This window comes from Ciona intestinalis, chromosome 1 (assembly GCF_000224145.3).
Source record: "Ciona intestinalis chromosome 1, KH, whole genome shotgun sequence".
In the NCBI taxonomy this organism is placed as follows: Eukaryota; Metazoa; Chordata; class Ascidiacea; order Phlebobranchia; family Cionidae; genus Ciona; species Ciona intestinalis.
Window position 1 is genome coordinate 298972 of NC_020166.2, and position 9815 is coordinate 308786.

General features: G+C 33.9%; 1 protein-coding gene across 1 annotated transcript; it reads right to left on the bottom strand.

The window, feature by feature from the left end:
- Nucleotides 1-381: 381 nt before the first annotated feature.
- LOC100178432 (uncharacterized protein C12orf56) lies at nucleotides 382-9119 on the bottom strand. The gene is made up of 11 exons (XM_002127048.5): nucleotides 8711-9119; nucleotides 8142-8306; nucleotides 7771-8050; nucleotides 6884-7044; nucleotides 4565-4716; nucleotides 3896-4051; nucleotides 3376-3465; nucleotides 2830-2983; nucleotides 2374-2457; nucleotides 1470-1696; nucleotides 382-878 (listed from the first exon to the last, which is right to left on the bottom strand). The coding sequence occupies exons 1-11, from the start codon at nucleotides 8765-8767 to the stop codon at nucleotides 761-763; spliced, it is 1644 nt and encodes a 547-aa protein (XP_002127084.1). The 5' UTR covers nucleotides 8768-9119; the 3' UTR covers nucleotides 382-760.
- Between the last annotated feature and the right edge of the window lie 696 nt (nucleotides 9120-9815).

The following is a 9815-nucleotide window of genomic DNA, read 5'->3' on the forward strand; positions in this document are numbered from 1 at the left end:
TATTTTTTTTTAATCTGTTAATTTGTCAGCTATACAAAAAAAATCCCCCACAAAGTAACATATGTGGTAACTTGTAAGCGAGCATGAGGTGTATGAAACAGAACACCAGTGTTATAACGACTGTCGTTTCCTCGCCATGCGAGGATAAATAAGTTACATACGTGGTAACTCGTAAGCGGGTACGAGGTGTATGAAACAGAACACCCGTGTTATAACGACTGTCGTTGCCCAGCCATGTGAGAATAAATATTCATTCATTCTACCTTAAGCCTTTTCACTACAATAGCTATGACACTTCCTATCTCAGTACAAACATGATATCTTTCGGTGCTTTCCGCGTTCTAAAATACTTACAATGGGACAAAAGGAAAAACAAACAACTTTTTACGATAATAATGGTCTTTGTTTGATAACAATGGGCTAAAGTGACCTCATTTTGAAAACAAAAACACTGGTATTACAGAAACCACTGAAACGAGTTTGCGAATTGGGTAAAATATAGTGCAGTTTAAAATTGTAATACTTCAACGTTTTTTTACAACAATTTAGGCGAATCAATGTTTTGTAAAAAAAATTGAATATTATTTTGAATTTTTTGTCGTTTTTTTTAAATAAACATTAGGCAACAAAACTTTGTTAAAAATAAGATTGAGTTACATGTACTTTGGGGCGATAACTATTGCTTCACTACAATATAGTGCAAATTAAAAGATACAAAAATTAACATGGTATAAAAATTGGAACAGTGGTAAAAAAGGAATTAAACATTTTCGCCGAGAACTAAAAACTTGACATTTTTTAGCATTTCTAGAACCATGGAACAGCAGGGGTACGAGGAGGGGATTTTGGAAGTTTCGGTGTCGTTTCTGATGAAATATCTTGAATGTAAAGAAATTTGTGTTAAAATAATAATAACTTTTAAACAAGTTACATATGTCGTTATGTGGTAACTCGTAAGCGGGCCCGAGGTGTATGAAACAGAACACCCGTGTTATAATGACTGTAGTTGCCCTGCCACGCGAGGATAAATGAGTTACATATGTTCATCACATACCTAATAATAACATAATAATAGTAATAACTTTTATTTGTGACTTGCAAATTTACATGAATTTACAAGGTTCTATAGTATAAGGCTCAAGACATATAATGACAATAATTAACAAAAAAAAAATCACCCACAAAGTTACATAGATGGTAACTTTGTAAGCGGGCACGAGGTGTATGAAACAGAACACACGTGTTATAACGACTGTCGTTGCCCCGCCATGCGAGGATAAATACGTTACATTTATTTATTTTGTAAATCTCACTGTTATTCTTGGGAAATGAATTAAAAAAATAATTATTTTTATAAAAATATTAATAAAAATTATTGAAAAAAAAACAAAATTACTAGAATTTACTGAAACCGAAAAGAATTTACCGAATTTACCGAAAAAATGTAACGAAAAAACAACAAAATTTACCGAAACTCTTCCTTGTACTTTGGCGCGTGTCGTGCAAGAGGTTTGCATTTAAGCAAGCACTGGTGCAGGACAAACAGCATGCGATATATTGTCACTGTGTCAGCACCAGATAGTGGTTCATGCGCGGATAATGAGGTCACAGACCGCGGACTTCCGCTGACAGAACCATCTGTGTTTCGTTCCCAAATACGAACACAACGTGAAACAATGCGGTCGATGAACGTTCTCTGAAAATAAAAGTAAAAATAAAATATCTTTCAATATAATACCAGCTATTATGTTATAATAATTAATAGTTATTACTGTATTTTACTAAACAAGAATCGTTTAACTATATGAACATCAGACCAGGATCAGATTCGCTGAATTAATTACAAGTTAACTTTATGTTAGTTACAGTTAAAAGAAAAACTATTAATAGCTGGTGTGGCTAGGATTGAAAACAAAAGAATAATTTCAGCGGATTATCTGGTGTAAAAACATTGGGTATTTCCGACGTTTCGCTGCCATTCAGCAAGACCTGAATAAGAAATGAAACGCAACAATACATGAAATGAAAACATTTCTGGGCACAAGAAAACAAAGGTTATTTTTAATTAAAAATTAGTTCACCTAAAAGTTAATCCCCCCAGTAATTTAGTAATAAAAACCTTACTGTCAGTGGTGCACAAACGATCACCAACAAAATTTCATACTTGCTTATTAAAACATGAGGTGTATTAATAATATGCAGAATATAATAAAAAAGTGTTATAACTCAGAGTTGTACTATGATGTTATATTGAAAAATTTCCCATAACAACTAGAAGCTGTACAAAACTTTAATTTTTCCCACAAAAAATGACCATGATTTTCCAAAAAAAAATGTAAAAGGATAGTAAAAACAAAATTTAACAAAACTAACCAAACCAGAATGATTCTCAATCTCCCTAAACAGCTTTTGACCGGTTAGATCCGGATCTTTACTTCCGTTCCAATTCCATGACACCTGTCAATCACAGAAGCTGTTATTAGGCTAATATTAGGCTGGCTACTAAAGTTACAAATCTAAATCTATTTAATTTGTAAAAAAGTGTAGTTTTTTGTGCAGCCTTAATATTGTAAAATAACTCCCACTGTTTACTATTCATGTCGCTAAAAACCAGGAAATTATAATTCAAAGTTAAATTGGAAAATTCATTTCTTGCTAGTACTGATGTATGTAACTTTTTTATCATGGACACTTGTGCCTATTATTTACTTGTGTATGTGTGTTGGATGAGGCTTATATATAGGGGGACATGAGAGAACACCTACAAAAAAAATTATTCGTAACATTTACGAGTTACCTGTTTGTAACTTAGTGGGCAATTATTTTTACCTGTGCAGTGATCTCCATTAAGTGAAACAACACATCAGTGGCGGCTGTATTATATTCATCAACAAGTTCCATCATGTTTTCACTCATAGTTAACGAGGGTGGGAACAAATGCTCGTGCAGCAGAGAAGAAATAAGGTTTGCATGGAATGCCGCGCTAGGTCGTAGAAATTAAAAAAAAATCAAATTAAACGAAATTACAGTTTTTGTTTTTGAAATAAGACTTGCATGAAATGATACGCTGTATCGTAAAAAATTATATATTTAGAAAAAAATTATAGTTTTTGTATTTTTTTATATGTATGTTGTAAATAGGAACTAAAATATTAAAATTATCTTTTTTATACTCAGTTTCAAAACTAAAATTTTCAAAATTAAATAAATTTACATGGTATAGTTGCAGTATGAAATATAAAAATGCAAAAAGTATAGGCTATACAAAACAAACACCTATTCTGTTTAAATTTGGAGTATTCGGTTTATATTCATTGTTATAAGTTCCATTGATTGTTCAGATACCACTTCATACCAGGAACATAAAAGTTGTACCTGCATGTTTGTAGAACTTTATGGCAAGCTGTGAGACCTTCGGTCTGATGAAGCATTTTCGCCAATATTTCCACAACCAACACCATGCACCTATAAAAGGTAATGTGTTATAAAATATATGACCGCTGTTTCATTTAACTACAGTTGTTCAACATGTAGTTGGGTGGGGTAAAATGGGATGTGTTTTCATTTACTTTACTCGTCCCATTTGGTAGTTTACAAATAAAAAATAAGAATGTTTACATTCTAATATAACCTGAGCCCTGCGACTCTAAAAGACAGTTATTGGCAATTGTTTCAACTCAGTGGTCACTAATGGGTTGTCTAAAATGTCAGCCATACAGAAACTAATCACCCACAAAGTTACATACTTGGTAACTCGTAAGCAGGCACAAGGGGTATGAAACAGAACACCCGTGTTGTAACGATTGTGATTTTCCCACTATGCGAGGATAAATAAATTACATACATTCATCCATATACTGGATTCCGAACAATTGTTATTCATTCATTGACTCACTCTATTTCATCAGCTCTTTCGTTCACATCGTGTGTCTGTTGGTTAAGATACCGCGTAAGTGTTTGTCCACACAATATAAACAACTCTGTATCTCTCCAAAACAAGTGCTGGATTGAATCTTTCTCTTTGGCTATAAATTGCAGCTCGAAAAAGTATCTGAAATGAAGGATAGAAAATAATGTTATTTAAATGCAATGTTTATACTACTAGGTAGAATATTCACATAGTTTAAAAGGTATTATTAGCTTGTATTCATTCACTTCCTCACATTAACAAAGGTCTTATTTAATGAGCAATGCAAAGAAATGGAATTAACAGCAAAACAACAGTCCCATAACACGCTATGGATAAATAAATTGTAGAACATTGAGTAAAAAACGTGGATGTTGAACCTTATAAGAAGCAACTCACAGTTGGTTGCAAATATTTAATTGAAATAAACAGATAAGAGAAATTTCAATAAATTGTGCAAATTTAAACCCTGATCTGGTGCTTAAAAAAAAGATGGTAAAAATAAAATTACTTTTACTTGGGAAGTGATCCATAAGTAAGTTATAGATCATAGAGTATAATACAATTGGTTAGACTTAATTTTGTCTGTTACCTTTTTCCTAGCACCAGATCCTTACTAATAAGACAGAATGTTTGATAAAATAAAAGCTGACTTACTTATGGATCACTTCCACACATTCGTTTCGCTTATAAGCTGAAATCAAATCCTCCTTTAAAGAAGAAAACAAAACTTTGGTTGTTTCTTTTTGAGTTTTGCTACTTTTTGTTGGGGTGGATGTCACGTCTATACCAATACTTGATGTAGCATTCTGAAACAAAGTATTATGAAACATAGGCGTAAATCCTGGGGTGGTAGAATGGGCAGCCAACCCTGAATTTTCTGCTTTATATTAATCAGTAAACATTACAACCTATGAAATGACATAAAATAAGATGTGAGGATAAAGTAATATACGTGGTAACTCGTAAGCAGGCACAAGATGTATGAAACAGAACACCCGTGTTATAATGATACGGTTGTCCCGTCATGAGAGGATAAATAAGTTACATACGTGGTAACTTGTAAGCGGGCATGAGGTGTATGAAACAGAACACTCGTGTTATAACGTCTGTCGTTGCCCCGCCATGCGAGAATAAATAAGTTACATACGTGGTAACTTGTAAGCGGGCATGAGGTGTATGAAACAGAACACCCGTGTTATAACGACTGTCGTTGCCCCGCCATGCGAGGATAAATAAGTTACATGCGTGGTAACTTGTAAGCGGGCATGAGGTGTATGAAACAGAACACCCGTGTTATAACGACTGTCGTTGCCCCGTCATGCGAGGATAAATAAGTTACATACGTGGTAACTCGTAAGCTGGCATGAGGTGTATGAAACAGAACACTCGTGTTATAATGATACGGTTGTCCCGCCATGAGAGGATAAATAAGTTTAGTTCATTCACATGAAATCAACTATATAGAAAACAATGCAGTTTATAAACTAATGAAAACTTATGCGTTCTAGCATGAAATTAGCCCCAGACTGGTCCCTTCATTCAAATATTATAAAAGCAGAAGTGTAAGCAAGATATGCAGAATGTAGACAACAATAATTTTCATAATCAATTAATAATTTAAGAGTATATAAACTACATACTTGTTAAATAATTAATTCGCAATCCCAAAGGGATAAACTCTTTTAAATTTATATTAAATATGCTGCTTGCCATTATGGGTCTTGCCCAAAGACACATATGCCCACAATGTTAGTAGTGTGAACCTTGAACTCATGGCAGGAGCGCTAACCAGTAACCACTGAGATACCCGCTTTAAACGTATAAAGCCTATAAAGACGTATAAAGCCTATAAAGACGTATAAAGCCTATAAAGACGTATAAAGCCTATAAAGGCCAAGGCACTGGTGTAAAGTTACGGGGTTGCAGGGTTGCCTGGCAACCCTTTGATTTTCTCCATACTACTAATAATACCTAATGCGTAAGGAATTACGTTCGACCAAACGAAGACGCCATTATGACTGCGAACAAACTTTGTTTACGTTCGTTAAAATATTTTAATTTGTCTCATCCCTAAGTATTTCTGAATACGTTTACGTTTGTATGAGCATTTAAAAAGCACATATTTAAACGGTTGCAAACCGAAAACAAAGGGTTGCAAAGACTTCCTTTTTTTTTCTGGTTTTTGCAACCCTAACTTTTAGTAAAACTTTACGCCTATGGGCCAAGGCGTATGAAGCTTTATAGGCTTTATACGTCTGGCAGCAACACACAAATAATTAATTAGTAATTTTGATAAAATATTAATAGTGAATTCCCTATCACTAAAATAATCAATCAGTGAGCACGATTAAATATAACGAACACCCCATCAAAAAAAAATCAATAATTGAACAGCATACATAAACTACATACTTTGAATAACTAATTAGTAATTACATTAAGTATATGGAGTACCCTAATGCATAAATATTCAATAATTTAACAGTATTATTAAACATAAATACTTGATAAACAATTAATTAGTAATAACGATCAAATATAATGAATAGGCACACCCTATTAAATAACTAAACAACATCGAACAGAAGTTCATATAAAATACATACTTTGATAATTAGTTAGTCATTGGCAGCAGATATAGTGAATACCCTATGGCATAACTATTCAATAATTAAACAGTAGCATTCATAAAATACTATCGAGAGCGACGAAAAAGTTTTTGTTCTATCATTACGACACTGATACAAGTTAGCTTTTATAAACAAGGAAATTACGAATCTATGAGGAAACAAAATCCAATGTTCCGTAATCCAAGTTAAAACTTTATTCTAAACCATTTATTTTAAAGCAAAACAGATTTGTCAAGGTAGAACAAAACATCCCATGCGTTATATGTTTGATGGCGATATATCACTCGCTTCGATGTTGATAATCGACGCGGGGGAATACAATAAATAATTAATCATGAATTACCAGCATATAGGATTTCCACAACACCCTTAGCATCTGGTACATGGTAGAAGTTTCGTTCAAGATATAGAAGTGAATTTCTTCGACCCCTAAATCCCCCGAGGGCGCACGAGACAGACTTGAACTACTTTGCGTCGATAATGTTTCGCAAGCTTCAGTTGACTCTGGGTTAGAAAATGGAAAAATTTTTAATATAGACATAACGGCACATATTTCACAAGGACACATATGCCCACAAATCCACAATGGCAGCAGATGACTTGGTTTATGAAAATGGAAAACTATTAATTTTTAATGCAAATGTAACACTCTATATATACATATGGATATGATACTATTATCCTCATTTTCACATGGTTCTGTTTAAAACTAAAGCCCGTTTTACCATGCGTGACGTGTGTAACTTTGTTGTTGATTGTTTTCATTGGCAGGTAACGACAATGTTCCGTTTCATACACCTCGTGCCAGCTTACAAGTTACCATGTATGTAACCTATTTATCCTTGCATGGCGGGGCAACGACAATTGTATAGCACTGGTGTTAATACACCTCGTACCCGTTTACAAGTTACCACGTATGTAACTTTGTTGTTGATTGTTTTTCTGTATGGTTGACAATTAGGCAACCCATTAGTGACCACTGGGTTGGAGCAATTGCCATTAAGTGGCTTGCCCAAGAACACATACGCCCACAATGGTAGCAGCTACGAGTCTTGGACTTACAACATCATTGCTTAAGGTAGGCAACCTAACCACTTTGCCAGCGCATCAGATTTTGTTGAAATAAAAGAAACCCACAAATTGTGGGATTAAAATCTACATACAAATTGTCGAAATAAAAGATACCCACAAAGTGTTGAAAAAGTAAAAGCTACCAACAGACTAACTCACCTGATCTGTTTGAGTTGTTATTCGAGTTGTAATTCGACGACGCATTTGATCTTAAACTGGTTGCACTTCCAAAGTCTTCTGACTTCTTCTTCGTAAGCAAATTCAAAACTGACTTTACTATGGAAGTTTGACTTTTAGTTGTGTGAGCGCTTTCTTCTGGCGCTGTCGGCAAATTTAGCGTAGGCGCAAGTTTTTTCGTGGTTCGATGCGTGTGGCGGATTAAAACGTGTTGGACAATGTTTTGTAAATCTTTTTGTAGGAAGGTTGCAGTGTCGTGTATCTGTGGAAATTAAAAATAATTATACAAAAAAACTTGAAAAAATGTCTGAATACTTTAAAAATCAAAAGTTTATACAACTTAAATTTCTTACCAATTCAATGCCAGTCATTGTACTGAAAGGAATCGAAAAAATGACAGACTTTGGGGGGTTTTCGGTGACAGATATTGCATCGCCGGTCGCAAACATAAATCGGAACGAGTGTTTTTCGTTTTTTGACAAAACCACGCACGGCTCGTATAATTTGACTTGCTGTTCCTGTAACAATAAAGATTAAAGAATAAATGTAACTTGCTTTATTTTCGTGTGGTGGGGCAACGACAGTCGTTATAACAAGAGTGTTCTATTGCATATACCTCGTGCCCGCTTACAAGTTACAACGTATGTAAATTTGTGTAAAGATAATAGGAAATTATGTTGTAAAAATAGTAAAATAATCCGGTAATAAAAGTAAAAAAATAATAAATTTTATATTTTTTGTATGATGATATAAAGATAGACAGAACACTGGTAAAAAGAATTCTACTGTATCTGCTAACCCCCTTTAACCCCTAACTACCAACCTCTAACACATTTAACAGCCTAATTTGTAACGTACAGGTAAAAAATGCCTAAAATATTTGTTTCAAATAAGTTAAGAAAATAGTTTTATAGTAACGTACCCAGTCGTCTAATATTCTATTTAAAAAGCTCTCGAATTTAGAGTTTTTGATTGCCATCCGTGAATTCGTTGCTAAACTTTTCTCCTATACATTTTAATCGTACTGCAGAGGACAGTTGCTTTTATAGAAAAAGTTAAAAACAAAAAGATTTATCGCTTGCAGCGTTGCCGCAACAACAACAACAGATGCAGATGTCACACGGGGAAAGCCCAGAGTAGAGAGAAAAAGAAAACGTTAAGAAAATAGCCGATTGGGGACAGAGCCAGTTTTTTTACATGTCTGCCTAGTTTTGCACATATTTTTGCCAAATGAACAAAAATTGGTCATTCGCGTATTTAAGGAACAAACTTACAAAACAAAAATTGGGTTGAATGAGTTTAATCCACAAAAATTTAAGATTTATATTTTTTTATTGACAAACGGCAATTAAAGTTTTTAAAAAAACATCATCTTGTCATATTTAACCTATCGTGTCGACACACTGGTTATACAAATGATAGCCTACCCCAACGTAAGCCACACAAGAAAGCTATACTAGTTTGCGGATTTTAATCAATAATTACTTTTTTAGCACTTTCGGTAATTACTTTTTTATTATTTTAATAATAACATCATAAGTTTCGTGATTCTAACCCTGATCTGGTGCTCATAGACTATCACTAGAGTTAAACGATTCTTGTGTAAACAAAACAAAGTAAGGATCTGGTGCTACGAAAACGTAACAAACAAAAATCATTTGGTTTAACTTAATTTTTGTCTTTTGCATTTTCGTAGCGCCAGACCAATGGTAGAGTAATTACAGTTAATTGTTGGGACAAAATACCTAACAATTAACAATCACAGCCATTATTGCGTAACGATTCATGCGTTTTTAGAACCTATTGTTACATTTCGCTGCTGGCATTGCCGAAGCGGTTCGAGCGAACGTATATATTCCACCGATGTCATGTGTTTGTCATTATTCAAGAAACATCTAACGGTAATTTCCCTGACCAATTGGTCTTTAATGAGTTATAAAAATGGATAATAAAATGTATTTGGGTGCAAAAGCCACGCTTTTGAACTGACGCCTTTTCCCTTTTATCCATGGCGTGTTCTAACAACT

Bases quoted from the DNA above. Each gene is read 5' to 3' on its own strand.
- LOC100178432 (XM_002127048.5), bottom strand. From the start codon at position 8,767: ATGGCAATCAAAAACTCTAAATTCGAGAGCTTTTTAAATAGAATATTA. The intron at 3,466-3,895 runs GTGAGTCAATGA...TACCTTTTATAG, and splicing joins GAAAGAGCTGATGAAATAGA to GTGCATGGTGTTGGTTGTGG. The intron at 1,697-2,373 runs GTTAGTTTTGTT...TTTTATTTTCAG, and splicing joins TTGAGAATCATTCTGGTTTG to AGAACGTTCATCGACCGCAT.